Genomic DNA, 25834 nt, shown 5'->3' on the forward strand with positions numbered 1-25834 from the left:
TGTCCATGACGAAGGAGAACAGACCGCCTAAAAGGCAACGATCAGAAAACTGGTTGGAGGAAGATAAGGTAGTACTTATTTTTAGCCTGATAAAGTGCCTACTAATTTTTGTAGCATGGTTTTATTTATGTTTGACGCCTAGTGTTTGCTTTTCAGTATTTGCTGAAAGAGTTGGTGAAAGAAAGAGTAAATGCAATCGAAAATAAAAATACAGACACTAAGACGAATAAACGGAAGGTTGCGGCTTGGGCTGATTTACAAACAACGTTGGTACATCTTTTGATTTCTGCCTTCAATATAAAATTTTGCCTTTACCTGTAATTCAAAATCCTGTCATTTCTTTTTCAGGTTTAATTCAATGTGCGCTGGTATGAACCGCTCCATTACCCAGTTAAAATCGCAATGGAGCCTCATAAAAATCAGTGCGAAGAAAGACAAGACCATTGCTAGGCAGGCTCAAATTAAAACTGGCGGTGGTCCACCATTATCAGTGCCTGACGATAGGGCTGATGATATAGCATCTTGGTTGCCCAATGAATTTGTAGTCGATGTTAACAGATTTGACTCGGACTCAAATAAAAGTGAATTAATTAACATTCAAGAGGAGGAATCAACTCAAAATACGCAAGATCAGGAATTGATAAATAATGAAGAAATCCAATATGAATTGGTGGTACTTGATGAAGAAATAGAAGATACACATGCTTGTACTACTAGAGGCATATTGGAAGATAAAGAAAATAAAAAAGTAGAGGCAAAAGAAAATAAAGCAAAACCTAATTTTAAAGCACCAGCAATCAAAAAAAAAAGGAAACTGTTAAACAAAGAAGGCTTAATTGATTTAAGCAAAGTTAGGATTTCCGAAATTGCAGAAACAGAATCAAAATGCCGGATTGAACTGCATGAAGTTCAAATGGAAAACGAACGGAAGAAAGGGAGAAACTTGGATCTTGAGCATCAATTATTACAGGAAAAACTTAAATATTACACTCACATTAATAAAGAATAATAAGTCTTTTGATGTTAAAGTTTTTCAAGTACTAACAGATTCTAAATAATAAGTTAGTTCCTCCCTTACTTCTGTTTGTTTTTAATTTGTATTTTATGCAGTTCCAATCCGCATTTTGATTGTGTTTCTGCAATATATTTAGACGGCTATGAATATGTTTACTAGTCATAACTTAATAAGAGTTTGAGATTACTATTAACTAGCTGTTGCCCACGACTCCGCCTGCGTAGACTACTATTTCTGTAACCTACAGGATCTGTGCATTTTTCCAGGATAAAAAGAAGCCTATATGTTATTCGAGACTATATAATCTATCTGTTTTAGCAATTTATTTGTTTATAAGAATTGAACTGTGATTTTTAGTAAGTAAGTTTAATAATTGTACTTAAATTAGTGATATAAAGTAAATACACATATGCCTAGTCACAAACATTCGCCTTTATAATAATAGTGTAAATTATGGTTATTTTGTTTTAAATGTAGAAGGTTGATAACCTCCGAATAGAAACGTTTATACTTAAGCAATTTCTTTGTTTTAAAGAATTGAACTGTGATTTTTAATAAGTAAGTTTGTTGAAACTAATTGTACTTAAATTAGTGATATAAAGTAATTTGTTTTGAATTTTTGCAGAATAATTGCTTTTTTAAAGAGAACTACAGGTTTTGTTTTTGTGATAGTAACAAATTGGACTGAAAATTGAAATACAGGTATTTTTCAATCAAATATTCTTTTTATTTTCATTAAGATGCCAGGAACAGTATCTGAAAAATTAAAATACAACATTTTCATGAACTCAAATGACATTACATAAAAGTAAATCGTTGGAATTTATCAAAATGTATTTTAGTACCATTCAAAAATGTTGATTTATAAAATTTTGTAGTATCAACTGCGACCTACGCCTCAACAATGAAGGTCGGTTGTCGTGAACACTGTTCTCCGTCGAAAGTTGCGGAGTTACAGGGACCTGCTCCATATGTTGTTCTGAAAAATATTATGAATTTGTCAACATTTTGTCATAAAGATTTGTATTCCTTATGTACAGTCAAATTGATAACATTTACCTAACAATGTGTCATTCATATCAATGGCTATATTATGTAATACAGCCAATGCTATGATCACAGCTTTTCCATTTTGGAGGCTTACTGGTAAGCCATGGAGTAGGCATTGGAACCGCTGCTTCCACACCCCAAAACACCTTTCAACAGTGTTCCTAGTTGAGATGTGAGCATTATTGTATGCTTCTTCTTCTGGACGACTAGGCCTTAAAATAGGTGTAAATAGATATGGCAGAAGAGGGTAGCCCGAATCGCCAATAAGGCGTCCTCTAAACTGCCTATCCTCAAATCGTTGTTTTATATTGCTCTCCATAAAAATTCGACTGTCATGTGTACTGCCTCGCCATCTAGCCACTATATCCATTATTTTGAGGTCAGCATCACAGACAACCTAAAATAAAAAAAACAGTATCCTGTAGGTAATCCATCCAATAATATAGTGTTGAATGTTGCTAAAATTTAGATCATACAAAGTAAAAATTATAGACATTATTAAAACAAATCTTTCTCTGTTGTAAACTGTATAAAATCAAAATATATTTTACCTGAACATTCAGGGAATAATAGCCTTTTCTATTAATATAGTACTGGGCCATGTCACCTCCGGTTTTTTTAATTTTAATGTGGGTGCAATCTATGGCTCCTATCACCCCAGGAAAATTTTTAATTGCTCTAAATTTGGCACTAATTCTTTCCTGCTCTCCTATAGTGATAGGCATTTTGATGAAGGAATTTGCCTTATTCGCGATTGCATGCGCGACTCTGGCGCATATCCGGCTCACTGTCGGCTGACTTAGGCCATGGAGGTCACCAGCATCATCTTGTACCTGAAAATGTATGAAAATAATTATAGCAGCCACGACAAAGGGATAAAATAAAACACTTTTTTGTGCTTACCTCACGACGTCCCCAACATCTTATGGCCACTAAAACTTGCAGTTCAGGACACGTGCCACCACCTCTAGCGCTCTGAACCAGATCATCTTCCACCAAATCTATGATGGTGCGCACTGTGTCCTTATTGAACCTATATTTTATTTTAAAATTTAGGTCCCGCAAATCGAATGGGTTGCTTCGTTGGCGGTAGAGCTTTCTACGTCGCGCTGGGTCGGCATTATTGGCTAAATGCACAATTGCATTTATAGCATTCATTTTCACAAGCAAGGATCACAGCAAGGATATTTTGAATAAATAAACCAACGAAGTGACATTCATATGAAATGACATTTATAAAAGTTAGGTTAAAATAGGTTTATTAGAGCTTTAAACAAGGCCCGAGCTCTCGATAACTTATCACACAGATAAAAGAGGATTTTAGCGCTAAATGACGATTATGAATAACAATTTTTATCAAACGTTTTATAAACCTCTAATAAGCATTTGATAAAATGTGAAAAATGATTATGAATAAGACCGTAAGTCTTTGAAAATCTTAGGGCGATTTTTATCAATGTCCTTTGTCTGCTCGATTGCATTGATGGTAAGGAGCAATGGTATTATCTATAATTAATATCATTGGTAAGGAGGGACTGTTCTAAATACATATTATGATAGTTGAGATGGTTGAGAATATTTCCGGGTCGATCGCTTCCACCTTCGGCCTAGATAGTACCTACCTACCTACTTATACGCCAAACTATCTTATGATTGTTATGCATTGTTAAGTAGGGTTATAATACCTAATTATGATTGTTATGCATTGTAAGTAGGGTTATAAATAATTATAATTTACATAAGCAGCAGGTCGGTTATTTTTATTTAGGCAAATGTACCTAATATTTTAAAAGACAATACGTACGATCAGATATTAAGATCAAAGATAAAGATTTCTGCTGTGAAAAAAAAATATAAAACAGCTAACTTCTATATCAAGTTCCAACGTCGCTATACGTACCTACCTACTTAATGCTACTGGATTATACGTTCATAGCTCAGAAGTTTAGTCCTTTTTCAGCAGTGTTTAGTAAGAATATTATTACAAATGGGCTTTTAGGGATTTTGTTCACATGGAATAAACGACAAAGTTCTTAGTTACTTATCCAATAGGTAGTAGTAACATATATGTAGAAAACAGGAACTTAGATGCCAACGAAAGAAAATAGGCTATCAAAATTAAATGTTGTTTTGGGGACTTACCTTTATAAAAATATCACATTTAAAAATTCATACCATTTGTTGATTTAAAAAACAATGTCAATTTTGACGATTAACTGAAAGTCTATTATCTATGAATATAGTAGCGATATATGGTATCCAGCGGCAATGGCAGTGCAAAATTTTGACAATGACTGTAGTTATCATACTTCGAGTTTGTCCATGGAGACGGCAAAAGTCCTTTAGTTGGCCATAAAGCAAACTTAACGGAAAATGTTACTTAATTGATACCGAGGCGCAACCTGGAAGCATTGCTAAGTGTGCTCCTCGTTACTGGTTCATCGTTCGTCATCGTCATTGTTCGTAAAAACCGGGTCGCGGCAGGCAAATAATAAAATTAGTCTTATGTCTTCTCCCTTATTAACTTCGATGGATAAATAGCTAAACCTCCTTGCGCGTAACTGACGTTTGTTGGAAAACCGATATTTTCAGGCCATCGGATTTTAATTTCAAAAGTCATTGACCAATCCCAGTTCAGAAAAAAGCGCGGGAAACGTTGAACGCGACGGGCGTCTTTTTTGGTTCAAAAGTTTTGTAAATTTGTTTTAGCATATAAATAGATCAGTATTGTATAGTGTTCTTGTAAATTTATTGTTTTGTGTATATATTTTATGTAGATAGTGTTTAAATCTTGCTGTACTACCGGTGAGTCTATTTATTTAATTACTTGGAGCCGCAATGAACGACCCGCCCGATCCGGGCGGTTCTCTGCCGCCCGATGAAATTTCCCTTGATGCTAGTAATGTTCCGCCGGCGGGTCATTTCGTTACGGTTACATCTAACCATGGTTGGGAATCCGATAATTCCACATCGGGTTCAACAGCTTGCCCTCGCAAGCGTAGCCGTAATAAGAAAAGTCGTAAACATCAGGCTAAAATTGAACGTAGACTTCTTGCTAAAAATATGACAGAAGAATCTACTGATATGGATCACCAAGATGTTCCACAGACACAGCAAAAGGTCATTGCACCTGCAACTAGTATCTCTGACTTGCCTCCGTCCAACCCTACTCCAATTGCTCGTAATCTGTATAATGAATCAGACAGTGCGCCCTACGTAGTCCATGTTCAGAAGATCGAAACTAGCCCAAATGAAGGTCCGTCAATGCACGCACTCTCATTTGGGAAATTCCTGAAACAGAATTCCTTTCAATGTATAGTTAATGGTAGTGTAAAGCAAATTGGCCGGAACAAAATTTCGATTTCATTCTCGAACTTCAACCATGCGAACCTGTTTTTAACTCACAATAGTTTAGTGACCAAAAACTACAAAGCCTTCATTCCCTCCTTTAATGTTACAAGGATGGGCCTTGTGAGAAGTATACCAGCGGATTGGTCACCGGAGGAAATAATTGAAAACATTACAGTACCAGATGATTGTGGTAAAATTATAAAAGTTAGGCGGCTGAATTACAAAGTCTTTGTGGATGGTGCTCCTATTTGGAAACCATCTCAATCCATTGTATTAACTTTTGATGGACAAGTATTACCTAAGCGCATATTTATGTGTTATAATGCCTTACCTGTAGAGCTTTACATTTTTCCCACTATCCAGTGTTATAATTGTTGCCGTTTTGGACACACAAAAGTTCAATGTCGTTCCAAAGCAAGATGCTTCAAGTGTAGCCAAGGTCATGCTGGCGACACATGCCAAACTGACGAAATTAAAGCATCATGCTGTTTGTGTTCTGGGTTCCACTATGCCACAAGTAAATCCTGCCCTGAATTTCTAAGACAGAAAAACATAAAAACTTCTATGGCTAATAACTCCATGTCATATGCAGAAGCCTCAAAAATTCATCCACCAGTATCCAAGTCTTATGCAGACATAGTTACAGCAAAATCGAATTCCCAAATAGTACAGGATAAGTCTCCTAATCTTGTTTCATCCTACAAAAAAACGGTATACAAAACTCCTCGTTCCACTCCCACATTAGGCAAAAGCTATGACCGTGAAGCACATGAGGCTATCATTAGGGAAAACTTAATTCCTTCCCCATCTAATGGTTGTGCTATTAATACCGAATTTCATAATAAAGAATCACCAGTATCTCTACCTGAATTAATACTTGCTCTTATTAATATTGTTTCTAAGTCAAATTCTAGTTCACCGTCCCACGCTGCCTATATAATTGATAAGTGTATGAGAGTCATTCAAGATGGCGATGCAAGCTAAGCTGCTACAGTGGAACTGTCGCAGCATAGTTAGTAAAAAAAGTGAAATTATATACTTGCTAAACAAATATAAGCCATTTGTCTTTGCTTTAGCAGAGACATGGCTCAAACCCATGCAAAATTTTAAAGTGCATGGATATACCTCTGTCAGAGATGACAGACCTGATGGGTATGGTGGTACTGCACTTTTAGTTAAAAGCTCAGTGCCATTTTCTATTATCTCACTACCTTCCCATTCTGTAAATATGTCAATTGTAGCTATAAGTGTGTATAATATCTGTATAGTTTCGTTGTACATTCCTCATCCATCTGTAGATATTTCTGTAGTAATTAACCGGTTATTCTCCCTTCTCCCTAGACCTTTTCTAGTATTAGGAGATTTTAACTCCCACCACCAATCTTGGGGTAGCTCGCTAACTAATAGTTTTGGTGAAGATTTTATTGAAATGTTTGATGCACATAACCTTTGTATTTTAAATACAGGAGCACCCACCCGTCGTTCTCAACCTGGTCAAAACAATAGTGTTGTTGACCTATCAATTTGCACCCCTAGCCTGGCTTCTACACTATCCTGGGAAACATTACAGTCAACTTTCGGCAGTGACCATTTTCCGATCATTATCTCTTTTCCATCCATAAGGTCAACAAACTCTAGCCACTGTTCTCGGCTCAGATACTCCATCCCTAGTAAATCAGTTACTCAGTGGAACCAGTACAGGAGTTGTGTTGAAAGAAGAGCATCATTACTTCCAGTTTTCGATTCAAATAACCTTAGTTCTTGTGCTGCTGCTTTGGCTAATATTTTAGTAGATGCCGCTAATGAAATTTTTCCTAAAAAGACTACCCCTACAAAAATACCTTCCCCCCCTTGGTGGGATAAAGACTGCACTATAGCTATCAAAAATCGTAAAGAGGCCGAAATAAACTATAAAAATAATATGAATGAAGATAATTATAATATACTCTTAGAAATTACAGCTGATACGCGAAAACTGTTTAAAATGAAGAAGTTCGATGGATGGAGGAAGTTTTGTGATTCTATTTCACCAAACACTCCTCCGACCTTAGTGTGGCGCAATATTAAAAGATTTAGATCAGCTATGACAGACTCTTCTTTCAGCACAGTTCCTGTATCTCTAGCGGACGAGTTTCTTGATAAGTTAGCCCCACCCTGGGTACCAGAAAACATTAGCCTTTTTCCATATTCTTCGCAAGAATTGATTGGTCAAAATTCTCCCTTCACTATAACTGAGCTCAAAGGCGCTATTGCTAACGCCAAAGACTCTGCTCCTGGAGCAGATGGGATTTCTTATGCATTTTTAGCCAACATTTCCAATAGCATCCTTTGTTATTATTTATCCATCATCAATGACATATTGTTGACAGGTGACATTCCTCCATCTTGGAAATCACAGATTGTATTACCGATTCTGAAACCAGGCAAACCTTCTTCCGACATTTCTTCATACCGTCCAATATCGTTATCGTCGGTGCTACTTAAATTAGCAGAACGTCTGATTAAAAATCGCCTAGAATGGTATATTGAAAGTAACAGCCTGTTAGCCAATAGCCAATATGGTTTCAGAAAAGGGAAATCCACATTAGATAGTATTAGTATATTTGTATCTGATATTCGGTATTCCCTTACGTTAAATGAGTCTCCCATAGCGGTGTTCCTAGACATAAATTCTGCATATGATAATGTTCTTTTATCTGTTTTAAAAACTAAGTTAAATGCGTTAAAAGTGCCCCATTTGCTATGTAATTTTATTTTAAAGATTTTATCTCAGCGGTGTTTAATACTTCCGGTCGCCGACTCAGAAACAAAGCGCTCAGTGTGGAGAGGATTACCTCAAGGGTCTGTGTTAAGCCCCCTTCTATATAATATATATGTTACGGTTAATGTGATAAATTGAAAATTATTAATAATAACCGGTTATTATGAATAATTACCGACAGTCGCGGTAAAAGTGATAAATTAATCACATTTAACAGTGATTATTTAATAATTCAACCTTAGTACTAACAAATTTCTTAAAAGAGAACAACATCTTGTGTATAGCCTGACCAGGAACATAAAAACCCTGGCATAGAGGCGCGTCAATTGCATTTGATAGTGCAACACTGAGTACAGTCGTACGTACCTGTGTTAAATTAATAGGCTAACTTTATGTATCAGGATTCAGGATTACGGGCTAATTTGATATTTTCATAAATAAACGAAAAAATATTACTATAAGTAACCTGGTTTAAATAAATTAAATGAAACCATCAATCGAGCTAGTAGGATTTATTTTATTATACATCAATAATCAAATTCAGAACTTGAATATTCAACTGCAATGTCTGCTCATGAACGCTTCAAACTCGGTACTTCTTTCCCAATTCCATAAAATTCAACACTTAGAAAGTGACAAAAAACTTTAAAATAGGTAGTTGAAACAAACCACAGCTAATTTTCATAGTGGACTGTACTATACGATAAACATGTCAGTCAATTTGACAACCTTTGTCGGAAACATTATTCAATGAAAATATTGTCCGAACCTTTAGTATTTCTCTTCGACAAATACTTTAACACATTGTGAACCACTTTTCTTTCACGAATATAAAAATATTTTAGCAATTTAATTCAAAAAATCAATTGCGCACATTTAAAATAAAGTTTGTTTACACTTTGACAGCAATAGACTGACATGCAAGGTGACATTTCAATGAAGTTTTCAGTTACTGTTGCCATTAAAAGAAATTAGTACCATTAGTTTTCCGCAACATGGCGAGGGTTTTTATGTTCCTGGTCGGGCTATACGTGCTCGTGTACAGCCAAACTTTTGAACGTTTTGATATCATATATTAATATAATTTGGCATAATGAGTTTGGAATGTTTCTTGCATAATATTACTTTTCCATGATGCCTATAACATAATGTTTTGATTTAAAGTGAAAATAGGTTAAGGTGCGGCGGGGGTGGCCCTTGGGCCACCCCTAAGCCGCCTATTTAGTTTTATACACACATAAATGACCTCATATTAATCACATTAACCAAATCATGCGGTAATTATTCATAATAACCGGCGATTATTCATAATTTTCACATTTATCACTTTGACCGTAACATATACACGTATGACCTAGCTTCATCTTTAGGCAATAATATAAAAATACTTCAGTACGCAGACGACTTATTACTTTATCAATCTAGCCCGTCTGTAGGGCAAACTCAAAACCTATTACAGAACTCCCTTAATCTGCTTAAAATCTGGATGGATGAAAATGGTATGAATTTATCAGTAGCTAAAAGCGCTGTAGTTATTTTTTCTCGTATGCGCAATCCTACTCCTTTTCAGTTGTACTATGTTAATAATGTTATTCCTATTCTCAATGAATACAAGTTTCTGGGTGTAATCCTTGATTCAAAACTTACCGGAGTTCCTCATTGTAACTTTGTTTCCAACAAGTGTGAAAAACTTCTTAATATGCTAAGATGCCTTTCAGGCGTCTGGTGGGGAGCTCATCCTTTTTCTATGAAATTGATATATAACGCATTAATTAGGAGTATATTAGATTATGGCACATTTCTATTGGAACCTGCAAATGTTTCAGCTTTTAAAAAGCTGGATTTAATCCAAAATAAGGCTTTAAGAATTATTACGGGTGCGATGAGGTCTAGCCCGATAAATGCTCTTCAGGTTGAAACCTGTGAGCCCCCACTCCATCTAAGAAGACAGTATCTATCTGACAGATTTATTTTCAGAGTTATTCAGTTAAATAACCATCCTCTTATATCCAATCTCCAGGCTCTCCAAGAGGTATCCTCTGATAGTTATTGGTCTCATAAGTCTTTGCCCTGTATATTAATTAGTTACCAAAAGTTCTTGTCCCTCACTTCTCCTACTCATTGCTCTAATCTTCTTCCTCTGTTTTCCAATTCATATGAAGTCTTAACCTTTTCCCCGGTAATTCATTACAACCTTTTTGATAAGTTAGACCCTTACATTAAGGATAATTTTAGGTTTATTACTGATACACAATTTAATGATTATCACCATATTTTTTCAGACGCTTCTAAACATTCCAATTCTGGCTGTGTAGGCGTGGGTGTATTTCACTCGCAATCTAAAATAGTACAAAAAGTGAAGCTTCCTCCTGAGTCTTCGGTATTCACAGGGGAATGTTTTGGCTTGTTTAAGGCAGTAGAATATATTCGTGTAATGAAATTGAAAAGAGCCATTATTTTCACAGATTCGTTAAGTGCCCTTCAGGCATTGGAAAAATTTCCATTCCATCATAAAACTCCATATCCTATTATTTTTGATACAAGAAAGATTGCCTTTGAATGTTCACTGAAGGGATATTCAATTCAATTTGCTTGGGTTCCGGGTCATCGCGGAATTTTAGGAAATGAAACTGCAGACCGCGTCGCTAATGAAGCTATATACTGTGGTGACATGTTTCCATTTAAAAACTATAGTCACGATTTGTTAAATTTACCAAAAGCTTACCTATATGATACATGGACCAGTTTATGGCAATGGTCGAGTCTGTCTAAAGGTAAATTGTATTCACTTATTCAGCCTCAAATTCCGCGGAAACCTTGGTTTTTTAAATCTAAGTTTGGTAAAAATGTTACCTCAATGTTAATCCGAATGAGGTTAGGTCATGTCTGCACTCCGGTGCATCTGGCCAGACTTCATATTTTAAATAGTTCATTATGCGAGTGTGGGTTGGACGAAGGTGATCTGAACCATATTTTCTTTTCATGTCCTCTCATCAACCGTGATTCCTTTATAAATAATCTCATTTCCCATAAAATTCCTTTCCCTACCACCATATTAGCATTACTTAGTCTTAATGATGTAAATATTCATAAATTCATCTGTGATTTTATCAATGTAAATAACTTAAAAGTTTGATTGTTTTTTTATGTACAATTAACCATTGTACATAAAAAAACTGTATAATACTTATGTCCTATACTTAAGTTTATGTAAATATCTCTGTATTTTTATACTATAATTTAATATCTAATCTTTTAATTTACTTTCCTGATCTATCCTTTTTCCAAATTCCGATTTCCGTTCCTTGTTTTCCTAATTTCACGTTTCCTCGTTTTATGGGGGGGGAAAAAAAAAAAAAAAAAAAAAAAAAAAAACTTGATATTGGCAAAAGCGCAAGCCGCGCGAGCCATAAAAAAAAAAAAAAAAAAAAAAATCCCAGTTCATATAATAACTATTATGACGTTTTCTATTGGCCAAAAGATTTAACTCTCTAAAAATCCGCGTGCAACCATATCCTGCTTAAATATTGTGCACTTTATTCAGCACAGATTAAACAAGCTAAATGACAAATAGAATAGATTGAAATGACAGATTGCACTTGAATTACCCTACAGATTGGACAAAACAAGACAATCGTTCGGATTGAATCATCACGATCGAACAGATAGTATTTAATCCCCTTTGCAACTAATGCAACGCGAAATGTGTATTTTGCTTCTCATCAAAGCAATCAATATCACCAATATCGGAAATATCTCAATAGACCCGTGCCCCCCTATAATCTTCGGGGTGGACAGGCCTGTAAGCCCGCACCTACCGCTTTTAATCCTAAAGCTCTTATGCAACGTGCATTTCGTACTTACTTATGCGTCCGAGAGCCACAGTCTACATTCATCAGCCAGCTCAGTTTTGCTACGCGACAGTCCAACGTTTCTTTAGATATAAGAGTATTCTTAGAATGAAATAAATACAAAAAATAGAAAGTAATTTTTAAATTTTAGTTTTTAAGTCATTTTAAGTTAATGTTTTATTATAATTTTTATTCTCTAATAAATAAAGAAAGAAGTAGAAAGTAATATCGAATAGACGTATCACAATAAGTAGAACAGAAATTTCAAGAAAGAATTTCTTACCTATTTAAAGGTTATTAAAGGTAAAAATAGCGTCCGCTGATTTTCAAAGGGTCTTGGAAACCTTACATAGGTTATTCAAAATAAACACATAATGTAATTCAAGACTAACAACTAATACAGTTACTATTTCACAAGTAAAATATAGTTACTTCTTGCAGACAGCAGAGATTCAAAGCTGTTACTATATCTACGTTGCTTCTTTAAGAAAATTATAATTTCCAATAAGCTGTTCATAGTACGAGTACATATTATGTCAATCAATGTTATGGCTGCTTTCTTTGTACTAGATCTCGTAATGTGAATTTAAAACAAAACAAGCGAGGATTAAAGTTATGTAACTATTATTTTAATAATGATGTTGTTTCATGTTGCTTTATTATTTTATCACGAATTCATTTGTATTTTATTTAGTAAATAATAATTTTGATTCGGATTTCCATCTTCCAATTAAATACCATTTTCATGTCCAACATGTACTGTGTATCTATCATTACGTTACTTAGGTAACTATACCTATATTATAGATAGTATTACCGTACCTACATACACATCATGTCACTTAGGTTATAAGTCCAGTTAGGTATTTGGCACAAAATAATGGCTTTACCTCGAAAGTTTTCCGGGAGTAATAAAAATTGGTATTTTTATAGATTTCGATGTCTTCTTTACGAATTTCGACTTTGCGACCTCGTATGGTTGCCGCTCGCGCAGCCATATTGGAAAAATGCTGCCTAGTAGCAAGTTTTTTTCTTAAAAATGTTTCCTTTCGGATTTATTTTATGATAAAACATGCTTAGAGAAACTAAAACTAGAGAAAAATACCTATTTTTGATGTCTGCACAACCTTTTTGTGAAATCAATAGTTTAGGCGTAGGAGCGCCAACAAACCCGAACAGAAGAAAATGCTCCCACTGGGAATCGAACCCTGGACCTCTGTATCGAAAGGCTTACCCTTAGACCACTAAACTATGGCTACGGATAGAGATGGGTAAGTGCTAATAATCCGATTAATAGCAATTGGCTAGTAACGGATTAAAAGCAGTTATTAGCCATTAATAGCCAATAATAGCCGATTTCAGATGGTAACCCTGCTATTAATGTTATACTAATGATTAAACATATCCCTTCATAGTTTACAAATTTAGCACTTGAAATGGCAATGCCAGATTTTGTATGGAAGGTGGCGTCTTTTTTTTTTCGCGCGGCCGTCGACCAAACTTTATTTTTTGATTACAAAATAGTGTAATAAACCAAACTTATTAAGGCATGTATACCTCTAAACTCAGTCTGAACTGAGTTACGAGCATTAGAAGTTTGATGATTTTCATACTAGATTTGCTTTTTGCGCGCAAGTTTTGTAAGAAATTGCAACAAAATATTGCGCTATTTTTTTGTTGCGCTGATTCTGCTGCATACTGATGTCTGGAGCCTATAATGGATGGTATTGTTTGTTTACACATACAATGTCACTATTTTGTTGCAATTTCTTACAAAACTTGCGCGCATAAAGTAAATCTAGTATGAAAATCATCAAACTTCTAATGCTCGTAACTCAGTTCAGACTGAGTTTAGAGGTATACATGTCATGTAAGTTTGGTTTATTACACTATTTTGTAATCAAAAAACAAGGGTTGGTCGATGGCCGCGCGAAAAAAAAAAGACGCCAATTTCCGGCATTGTCTTTTGGAAGGGACGTAGCTTAGGTACCGTAGAGGTGCATTAAGAAAGGAATACCCGAAATTCCCACGGGCACGGGAATTAGCGGGAAAATCCTTTTGTATGAAAAATCTAAACCGCTTAAGTTAGACGCTTGAAATTTGGCATGCAGGTACCTTAGTAAACTTAAAGCTTAGTTACAAGAGGATATTGCAAAATTCCCACGGAAACGGGAGTTAGCGGGAAAAAACATTTGTATGAAAAAATCTAAACCACGTAAGATAGACGCTTGAAATTTGGCATGCAGGTACCTTAGTAAAGTCAAAGCTTAGTTACAAGAGGATATTGCAAAATTCCCACGGGAACGGGAATTAGCGGGAAAATCCTTTGGTATGAAAAATCTAAACCGCTTAACTTAGACGCTTGAAATGTGGCATGCAGGTACCTTAGTAAACTTAAAGCTTAATTACAACAGAATATTGCAAAATTCCAACGGAAATGGGAATCAGCGGGAAAAAATATATATGAAAAAATCTAAACCGCGTAAGATAGACGCTTGAAATTTGGCATGTAGGTACCTTAGTAAACTGAAAGCTTAGTTTCAACAAGGAATTCCCAAAATTCCCACGGGAACGGGAATTATCGGGAAAATCCTTTTGTATGAAAAATCTAAACCGCCTAAGTTAGACGCTTGAAATTTGGCATGCAGGTACCTTAGTAAACTTAAAGCTTAGTTACAACAGGATATTGCAAAATTCCCACGGAACGGGAGTTAGCGGGAAAAAACATTTGTATGAAAAAATCTAAACCGCGTAAGATAGATGAAGGGGGTAAAACGGGATCCACGCGTACGAAGTCGCGGGCGGCCGCTAGTACAGTATGAGTCTTGAGAAAGTGCATATATGAAAATAGGCGGAACTACTAAACCTATTTTTATCGATAAAAAAAGTCAAAAAATATCTGAGTTTTTATTATTTATTGACATTTTCTGGGTATTTTACGTATTTTTTTAGTATCGCCTGTTATTAAGCACTAGCGGCCGCCCGCGACTTCGTACGCGTGGATCCCGTTTTACCCCCTTCATCTATCTTACGCGGTTTAGATTTTTTCATACAAATGTTTTTTCCTAACTCTTGTTCCCGTGGGAATTTTGGAAAATCCTGTTGTAACTAAGCTTTAAGTTTACTAAGGTACCTGCATGCCAAATTTCAAGCGTCTAACGTAAGCGGTTTAGATTTTTCATACAAAAGGATTTTCCCGCTAATTCCCGTTCTCGTGGGAATTTCGGGAATTCCTTGTTGTAACTAAGCTTTCAGTTTACTAAGGTATCTACATGCCAAATTTCAAGCGTGTAACTTAAGCGGTTTACTTTTTTCATACAAAAGGATTTTCCAGCTAATTCCCAATACCGTGGGAATTTCGGGAATTCCTTGTTGTAACTAAGCTTTGAGTTTACTAATGTACCTACATGCCAAATTTCAAGCGTCTGACTTAAGCGGTTTAGATTTTTCGTACAAAAGGATTTTCCCGCTAATTCCTGTTCCAGTGGGAATATCGGGAATTCCTTGTTGTAACTAAGCTTTAAGTTTACTAATGTACCTACATGCCAAATTTCAAGCGTCTAACTAAAGCGGTTTAGATTTTTCATACAAAAGGATTTTCCCGCTAATTCCCGTTCCCTTGGGAATTTTTGTAATTCCTTTCTTAGTGCACCTCTACGGTATTTAAGCTACGTCCCTTCCAAATTTCAAGTGCCTACGTTTAGCCGTTTAGGCTGTGCGTTGATCTGTCACTAGTCAGTCAATTTCTCCTTTTATATATTTAGATTCTTTTTTAACTACAATGTCGTTTATATAAATTACATTGATGTTTTTTAGTTCTTTTTTGTTTCTTTGAGTAATATTTGATTTTAATATTGATTTGAGTTTAAAGGTGGAAGAAAAAACGTAAGAAACTATTAATAGCAGGGTTACTAGCCAATGGATGGCTAATAATGGCTATTAATAGATAATAATCAGTTATTATCCAAACTAGCTGGCTACAAACCCATCTCTAGCTACGGATAATATTATATCCGGATATATCCGGAGTCCTGGTCCTGGAAGTAGGTAAGTATATGTAGGTATACATGTTACGGTCAAAGTGATAAATGTGAAAATTATGAATAATCGCCGGTTATTATGAATAATTACCACATGATTTGGTAAATGTGATTAATGTGAGGTCATTTATGTGTGTATAAAACTAAATAGGCGGCTTGGGGGGGGGGCCCAAGGGCCACCCTATTTTTCACTTTAAATCAAAACATTATGTCATAGGCATCATGGAAAAGTAATATTATGCAAAAAACATTCCAAACTCATTATGCCAAATTATATTAATATATGATATCAAAACGTTCAAAAGTTTGGCTGTACACGAGCACGTACACAAGATGTTGTTCTCTTTTATGAAATTTGTTAGTACTAAGGTTGAATTATTAAATAATCACTGTTACATGTGATTAATTTATTACTTTCACCGCGACTGTCGGGAATTATTCATAATAACCGGTTATTATTAATAATTTTCAATTTATCACATTAACCGTAACATACATATGTACCTAATATACTTTACCTACATTTATCCAGGACTCCGGATAGAAATGCGGATAATCCTAACAGAATTCAAATCCACCACCGAAACTGGTTTTGAAGAAAACTTGACTATAAGGCCTCAGCCTCGAGTTTAGCGGGCAGCGGGGCGGGAGCGGCGGCGGGGCGGGCAACGCAGACCCGTTCTCGAAACAAGCGGGCAGCTCGCGCGGCAGCGGCGAAGTGTTGTGTTCGGGGTTGTGTTGTTGAGATATTTGTTTTTATTCGCAAACGAAATGTCTGAACAACGGCGACATTTTTATTTCTATTCAAATTTATTCCTAACGCTCGATTTATTGTGGGCAAAAGAAGGAGTGCGCTGCCCGCTCGGTGCCCGCTCCCGCGCCGCTGTCCGCTCGTTGCCCGCTCCCGCGCCGCTGCCCGCATCGTCTTAAATAAATCGTTACACGTACCTACTACAAACCGTCTCTATTCAGTACCTGCACTAGATTCCTAATGTACAAGGAGATTAAGCAGGGCGGGCGGCCAAGCTGAAGCCTCAGGCCTGGCGACAACCGCCAAGCGGTGCTGCGGACCTGAAACCCAATCCTATTACCAAAATAGAACCTGGATCCCTCGAAATTGCTGGAAGGAAACCTGCAGTTTCCACGGTATTTTCAAATATCATTTTCGGATGGACTCGTAATCAGTGATTGGCCCAGATCTGGCCCGATGATGTTCGCGGTCGCTCGGACGGGCCTAATGAGGTGTCCACTACCGATCCCGGTGTATTGGGAAACCGATAACCATATTACCCGATAGGCCAAAGACCAATCGGGCATACGCCCCGGTTTCGCTCGTTCGCGGTCACTCGAAATTAGTGAAACTATTGGGGCTGCCACACTTACATACACCAAACATTGAACGAACTTCGAAAATGAACTTCATTTTAAAAATGTCAATGTTTGAATTGTGGTAAGTCGTCAGCTGCAGACTGACTGCATGGTTGGAAGCGCAAAGGAAGACTTGCGTCTTCGAAGGTTCAAAAACGAGGAGCGATGGACAAAATAGGGTATTACACCATACTAGAGGTGGGCGCCACGCCGGCGCGCCGCCGCCGCCGACCGAATTTTTTCACGCCGCCGCCGCCGACGACCAGCTGTCGGCGCGCCGATACTGATACTGTACCAACTATTTGCAATTTATTCCTCTCCTATACTGTACTAATTTGTGTTTCGAACGCAGAAAAACTATTTTTTTATTGAGTTGAGCGGCTATTCTAGTTCAATAAAGTCCTAGTATCACTACGACCGGTACCGATCTATTGTGATCGCCGCTATTTTCCTTACAGTTCGTCTCCGAGTCCTGCATCCATTAGGAATTGCAGTATCTTTTGGGGGGCGATATGTTATACGTCTTGTGGGCTTAGGATGTGTTTGCCCAGGTGTAAGCTCCGCTTGCGCATCAAAGGTCCGCAGTCGTGAGAATGTGTGGTGGCGTTTCATCTGCCTCTTGGCACATCCTGCGCGTTCTTGATTCGGACAGTCCCATAGTGGACAAGTGCTTGTTTAAGCTGCAGTGTCCAGTGAGGGCTCGAACTAAGATGCGCATTTTGATCCTACTCAGTCCTATGATCTGCTTAGAGCATTTTCGGTCATAGGCTTTTATGAGAGCTTTGGAATGAGTTAATCCTGGCGTGTCTGACCATGCCTTAAAGGATTTGTTTAAATAGATGTTCTCCAGGGTCATTCAAGCGAGACTTTTGGGAATGCCACAAAAGGGTTCTGGACCATATTGTGTTCCCTCCGCTCGTCGCTTAGTTCGTCGGCATTTTCATTGCCACGATTCCCGCTTGACCTGGAACCCATTTCAGCGTTACTCTGTTACGTTCTCCTAGGGTTTTCAGTCGACTCATGCAGTTTTCTACTAACTTTGAGGTGATTAAGAGGCCTGACTGTCTGAGTTAATGTAAATTATGTGGTTGGCATAATTTTTTCGCAAATTAATGCCGTTGATATACTAGTAAATTGATTGAATAACTCAATACTAACTATATTAACAGTTAATCAAGTACATTATTCAAGTTGCTGCTTGGTCTAGTAAATAATTGAACGCGAGAGGCGTCGGTCCCTCTTGCTGTCAAGAAAAAAATCCCCGCCTTCGTCTGGCAGACAACCCACACTATTGGACTACACTTTAAGCGAATCACACACACAGAGTGCAAATGGGAACCACAACCTCTGGAAGGCAACAAAGTACCTCCCTAAAAGTGTTCTCCGTTTATTAGGTCCGATTACATGAGTGCGAACTCACAAGAAAAATCTCAGACCTTTGCTACATGACAAGCCGGTTTATTTAAACCCATTGACACGGATAATCCAAAAAATCCACAATTCAATAAAAAAAATAAGATCACGCATTGAACTTGATCCGAGACTTGCAGCTATGATGCCTGCCTTTGATTCGTCCGACCGATTTCGTTCATAGTAACCACTTCGACTTAGCTGTCTTAGCGGCGCTGGTGCACCCGAAGATGACTTACCTAGCCGATATTCGCGGCAAACTCCTCGCACATTGAGAGTTTTACATCATCGCGTTTTGCGTCGAGTTCAGTTCTGCGCTGCTCCTTGAATTCGCGGACTCGCCTCTACACAACACAATCTCCCGCCATTCTAGGTGCTGTGCTGCCAAACCTTCCCATTGTGATTTGAGAGGGCCCTTTTTGCATCTTTTCGTATGCTGCTTCTGGACATCTTTGTACTTGACTATCTGAGGAGTTGACCGCCATGTTTCCGCTTACCCTCCTCAAGTTCAAAGTAGAAGATTGATTCCTACTACGCTAATTGAGGACGAAAGATGCAGGAGGACAAAGTGACTGACGTAGCCCACAGAACGTCTTTGGCGCAGGACGTCTTTCGGCTGAAACGAAAGAACTAACGCTAAGAGAGATGGCTAAACTAAAGAAATAGCAAAAATGAACCCTCGTAAAGCACTTGCATTTGATCTGATCACCATGAAGTCCATGGTATTGACAATGATCACACTGAGTGAGAACCTCGCAAGTCTCTTAACTTTGGAAATGATCCATAAGACTGGCAAGTCGCCTAACGAATTCTCTTATCGCTCAATAAATCTGACATTTGTATTGTTAAAATTATGGAAAAGGATCATTCTTGCTCGTTTATTCCCTTACCTAAGTATGACCCATGTAATATACGACCATAAATTTTGGCAGAAACCATACCAACCATAATCATTACAATGTTTGGAAAAGAAAGAATCCTGTACGTCTGCTTTCGCTGCGGCTTCAGCTGGGTTTATCATAAAGGACTACTCTATGAAATTAAAAAGTACCTTCTAGCACACTTCTACTACCTGCCGATGGATTCTTATCTCAGTGACAGACAGTTTAAAATCAAACTCGGTGACAAAATCTTCTCTTTTTAGCTGCAGAGCTGGAGTACCCCAGGACTCTGTACTTGGTCCGATACTCTATAACATCTACTAGTAAAGTAGCCCAGACACCAGAAAGCTGCGGCCTTCATCAAATGTAACTGTGATCTTAAAGTAACTAGACTGTTGCAAAGTCAGTCTATTGGCTGACCAAGTGGTGCATGTAATTAAGCCTCGAAGTCTCACCATATTATCATTTAAGACGTGAAACGTATGCTCAAGCCTCGACCCATTGCTGCAATCAACCTACATTAACATCCTGGACCGTAGGATAACATAGAAAGACCATAAATATAAATAAAACAGAACTGAATATAATATTCCACCAACAGTCAGCTAATCTAACATTAACTATGTGCCTCCAAAGAGCTCAAAAACACATGTTAAGGGTACTTTTATCGGCACATTGGTACGCTCGCCTTTAGGAAATACACGAGAACCTGATCTCAGCCAAACCCGCTATCCAAATATCAAAGTATCTATGAACAAGAGAGCTAATTTACTAGGATAAACCACTGCTCTAGTGGCTCAAACCCCAACCAACTGCAAATCACCTGATTAGTCTTGACGACAGATACTAAAAAATCAGATTAAAAAAAAATACCCAATGAACAAAGGTCAAACAAGGTCACGCCGCCGACGCCGCCGCCGCCGAGGTCAAAAAGTCGGCGCGCCGCCGCCGGCCAATTGTATATCGGCGCCCACCTCTACACCATACTAAAGGAAATAGACGTTTATTTGGCACATAGACTAAAAGGTATGATTCATGACTAAAACATTTGGGCTCCATTGATTTGAAAGTTAGGAACAAACGAAAAAAAGGTCCACCCTAGCGGTCCTTTTCTTAGTAGATCATAGAATGATCTGAGGTACCTACCTACCTATGGCAATCCAAATGGAATAAGAAGTAATGGCTTCGACATTCACTCAATTCAAAATAATGACCCAATATAAAAATAACAAAATAAGGTCAGGCTTGGGTCAGGCTCAGGAGCGCATTAATTCCTGTTTTATTCGACAATACTGAAATTAATTAATTGCTGATAAGTAGGCACTCTAACCAACTTAACGCAATCATCGCCTCTGATTTCATTTAATAAACTTTTCCACGTAAACGTTTACCAGAAAATTTATTGGAACCAATTCATCTGTGCTATTATGCTCCATTTCCATGCTTAATTATATTGATAAAGATATTTTTGAATAGGTAAAATTACTATAGACAGTTATAAAATTGTTTTTCTATTAACGTAGATATTTCGTTATTAATTGGGACGGTTAAAATGAAGGCTTGATAGACCACTGCAAAATTGAGTTCGACGAAATGGCCGTACCTCTCCATACCTATAAGAAATGGACAATGCTCGTCACGACCGAAACAGGTGTGTCTCTTACGTACTCGTAGTTAACGATTTACTTTTTTATCAATATCAGAGATCGCAACAAAACCTATGCAATCTTAAGAGTAGGTGCACCGCACACCGTTGATTTTTAATTGGCCGATAGTTTAGGCGGGCAGTTGATCAGTATGGGCATGTATGGAAGTGCGCACACTACGCCGATTCGATTTGGCCGATTCTTCATACAGTTTAAAATCGGGCACAACTATCGGCCAACTGAAAATCGACGGTGTGCGTCTACTCTAAATCGGAACGATAAATCTAGTACTTACTAATGTTGGGTTTTTATCGGCTTGACCGCTGTAGATCTTGGCTAGACAGGCATTGCAGCGGTGGGAACGATAGGTGGGAATAGTCCCGTAGATGTCACCATAATGACTTACTTATAAAATTAGTAGATGCCGAGCTTCTTTTTTAAGTGCGAGGAGTAAATCGGGCTATTTTAAAAGTCGCTATCGTTGTCTATGATCATTAAAACTTTCCAGGTTTGGCCCTAAGATCTTTTTTATTTCATTAATTTGGTATGTCATTGGTTTGGCCTTTATTTTTGGGACACATTTTACCCGTTGGACCTTCTGAACGCAATTAGGTATTCGTCTAGGTCGTGAAAAAGTGATAGTTTCTTCATTTCTAGAAATCGAACTTAGAACCCATTAAGTTCAAGTAAACTCACCGCGCCTTGTAACTAGGAACTGAAAGGACAGCTCTAATCAATACTTACTTAAATTGTTTACTATGCAGTTAGAGCGTAACCACGAAATAAATTGAATTCCAAAACGAACTATTAAGTTTAATAAATGTGCATTGCTGTACTTAATTGTTTGCAGGAGTTATTAACAGTTTAATTATAAAGATAATAAAGAGGGACATTGAGATTTAGCTTTAAGTAAATTTGCTCCAGTAGGTAAGTGTATTTTGTTAAGTGCCTTTTTTCCAAGCCGTAAAGACTGCCTTATATTAAGTATTCTTAAGTAAGTTTTCTTTTTGTGTGTCATAATACGGAATTGAACCCGCGAACCGGGCCTAGCGAATCCTTATTCCAACTGATAGGCTACCAGGTCATGACGACATTTTCATCAAAATTATTTAAGTTATTCCGAGAAATTAATCAGTTCGTCATAAAATAATGTTTACATTATCCCACAAAGGAATTATTAATTGAATTAACATCGAAATATTGCGTTTAAAGCTTCCATGTAAATGTGCCGATCGCTGTCGAGCGCTGCCCATTTTGTAAAATCGGCTTTTTCTTTCAACCAGTAAAATCTTTTTTGCGTTGTATCAATACAGATAGTAAAGCACAGCCGACAGAATACATTATTAATTATGTTCCAGAACGCCTATGTCAATTAGAAATAGGAAAGCGAAGGCTGGGTTGTACCATCTTACTTTAACTTAGACAAACGTCAAAAATCTGTCAAACTCCATACAAAATGCACCGGTTATCGTCATAGTCATAGTAACATTTTGGTGGTGCAACTCAGTCTAAGATTTTCCATCCATTTTAACGAACTCGAAACTCACTAGGTACGAGTATGACACTATGATAGGTGTCAATAATAAAGACACACATGTTAGAATTTGGGGGGTAATAATAAGTCTCCGGAACAAATGCACATTTTTACTCTTCTCTACATTGGTGGTTGATCCCAAGGACTTTCAAGTCTTAAGACAACAGTCAGTCAGTGGGCCTATTATGTACTAATTTGGACTTTGTTTGATTTGGTCTTACTCGTAGGTAAAAAACGTCGTTGGTGTAACAAAAAGGGTAAAGTAAATAAACGATTTAAAGTGCCATGATCAATATAATCGCGATCGTTACGTTAATGACATACACACACAAAGCGCATGGTCGGTTAACGATGGTATTGTGGTCGACCGGTTTTAGGTATTTATCGCGCAGGTACTTGTAGCACATTACAGGTAAATTCTGATTGCACGTCATTATCAACTTTCCTGTACCTAACTGCCGCACACTCGGCCACATAGTCGCCACGATCAGTTGTAACTCACTCAAAGTGTTCACTATTTTTATACAGGTCAAAAATATTTTTTTAAACGGGACTATTCCCAGCTCTCTTTCCCACCGCTGCAACTCCTGTGTAGCCAGGATCTAGAGCTTGACCGCCAATAAAAACCCAACCAGTGGAGGTCAAGTTTGTCCCGGGGGAAAATTAAACTGTCATTGGACCCGCAACGAAATTAATCAGAAGAACCTATGAGGTACAAAGGCGGTCAAATATCTGTCAAACTCCATACAAAAAACACCGGTTATCGTCAAGTTCCGATATAGTTCCTTAGATATTCCAATAATTTAAAAAATATAGAGCTGCTGATGCCACTTGTCCTAATGTTACTACAAAGAATATTAAAAAGATATCTCCAACTCCTTAGTACATTTTCATTTTTTATTCACATGTTCCTCCATCACAGTAAAAAAATCTACAAAGGATTCTTAAACTCGTTTTGCATCCTGCAACTTGTCGATCGATATCGGTGAACTTTTTTAGCTTTAGCTCTACATTTTCTGAAGTTAAATATTTATGTAGGTACCTACAACGTACGAGTACTAAAGACCATGTTTCTTTTCAGCAATGGCTCGGACAGCTTCGGAGTATTCCAGTCAAAGGAGAACATCCTGCCGAAGACGGAGATGGAGGTTGAGGCCGGGAAGGCTTCGCCCGAGTACAAGGTCACCCATCCGACCTCGTAAGTACACGATGTCGTTACCCATAGGTCGTACTGATGGGTCGTACGTACTTGATAGATTAATAAGAAGTTGTTGGTAACTTCCACGCTGAAGACGAAGGAACCTGCTCCACTTCGTAATTACAGCTTCGTTCGTTTCAGCCGAATGACGTCCACTGCTGGACAAAGGCCTCCCCAAGGATTTCCACAAAGACCGGTCCTGCGTCGCCCGCATCCAGGCACCTCCCGCAACCTACAGCTCATTTGGGAATAGAAAGATATTAATTGTACAGTTCTTGGAGCTAAAGAGCCAAAATAAATGGCTCCCTGGTAAATCCGCCACTGACGCGATGGGTCAATTTCATAATAGCATATAGAATGGCGCGTGATCGTGTTCTTACGGCAAAGTTCGGTTTAGCTCACTTGAAGAAGATCTTTATTACCATACTTTACATAGATCGACTACTTACCTATTTATGACTATTTTTAGGATGCCATCCGCCAGTGATGTGCTAACTATATGCATGCAGTTAATGCTAGCTACTGAGGAATACTTCGTAGACTTATCATATTACTGATGACGTATCTTGTCTCCAGGTACCTCGACACCATGCTGCACATCTTCCGCGGCAACATCGGCAGCGGGCTGCTGGCCATGGGAGACGCCTTCCGCAACGGAGGCATCATCTTTGCTACCATCACGACTGCGTTGCTGGGCGTCATCTGCGTCCACGCTCAGCACCTGCTGGTAAGCACTTCAGGAGCAACCATATTGTAGGTATAACCACAAAGGTCACCCAAAGAGCGATGGAGCGTGCTATGCTCGGAGTTTCCCTGCGTGATCGAATCAGAAGTGAAGAGTTCCGCAGGCGAACCAAAGTGACTGGCATAGCCCGCAGAATTGCTAAAATCAAATGACAGTGGGCGGGGCACATAGCTCGTAGAGCTGATGGCCGCTGGGGCAGAAAATTTCTCGAGTGGCGACCACGACCCTGAAAACGTAGTGTGGACAGGTCTACCACTAGGCGGACCGACGATCTGGTGAAGGTCGCGGAAGGTGGCGCAGGACCGGTCTTTGTAGAACACCTTGGGGGAGGCCTTTGTCCAGCAGTGGATGTCTTTCGGCTGAAACGAACGAACCACAAAGAAGAACGCCTTGGCCGAATCACCTGACGCAAAGTGGCGATCAGGCCGAATATGGAAGCGACGTTTACCCAGAAATTTACAATCACAATGGAACTAGTTATAAATACCAACACAACGATGTTAGTAAGATTGTTCTTGTCGTGAACCCAGATAAGGTGGTGGTACGTCGCACCTATCAAAGCGGACTTGGTAGCTAGTTGAACTGTGGTAGAAACCCTAAGCCACCACACCACAAAAAAAATCAAGCAGAATTAAATTCTCCCAATGGGAATTTAACTTTGGGTTAGTCATAGAATAAGGTCCCATTGTTATTTACTCGTCATGAAAATGAGCTATATTTCGTTAGATTATTTCACAAGACAAATAAATAGTGATTGTCAATGTTGAAACAAAAACTTATAAACTTATTGAAACGGAGACTGAACAGGATCTAACTAACCTATTGAGTTTTTCACTCGTTTATTCCAAGAAGCAAAAAGCTAATGCTTTGTGTCAATGTTTTGTGACAAATTCCAAGTTTTTCAAGTGAAGTTAAATATAAGGTAAACGGCTACTAGTTCGTGATAGTACGTAAGTTCGTAAGTTTTTTTTCTAGCTCAAATAA

General features: G+C 37.9%; 2 protein-coding genes across 2 annotated transcripts in view; one reads left to right on the forward strand and one right to left on the reverse strand.

The window, feature by feature from the left end:
- LOC135086823 (proton-coupled amino acid transporter-like protein CG1139) overlaps window positions 1-25834 on the forward strand; it is a 77643-nt gene that overhangs the window by 32114 nt on the left and 19695 nt on the right. Inside the window, exons 3-4 of the mRNA XM_063981626.1 lie at window positions 23989-24105; window positions 24682-24832. Of these exons, the coding sequence (XP_063837696.1) occupies window positions 23989-24105; window positions 24682-24832 (268 nt within the window). The remainder of the gene's footprint in view (window positions 1-23988; window positions 24106-24681; window positions 24833-25834) is intronic.
- On the reverse strand, window positions 1758-3486 carry LOC135086826 (putative nuclease HARBI1). Its single transcript, XM_063981629.1, has 5 exons — window positions 2969-3486; window positions 2617-2898; window positions 2075-2462; window positions 1861-1994; window positions 1758-1771 (listed from the first exon to the last, which is right to left on the reverse strand). The coding sequence occupies exons 1-4, from the start codon at window positions 3221-3223 to the stop codon at window positions 1864-1866; spliced, it is 1056 nt and encodes a 351-aa protein (XP_063837699.1). The 5' UTR covers window positions 3224-3486; the 3' UTR covers window positions 1758-1771; window positions 1861-1863.

Source organism: Ostrinia nubilalis, chromosome Z (assembly GCF_963855985.1).
Source record: "Ostrinia nubilalis chromosome Z, ilOstNubi1.1, whole genome shotgun sequence".
Lineage (NCBI taxonomy): Eukaryota > Metazoa > Arthropoda > Insecta > Lepidoptera > Crambidae > Ostrinia > Ostrinia nubilalis.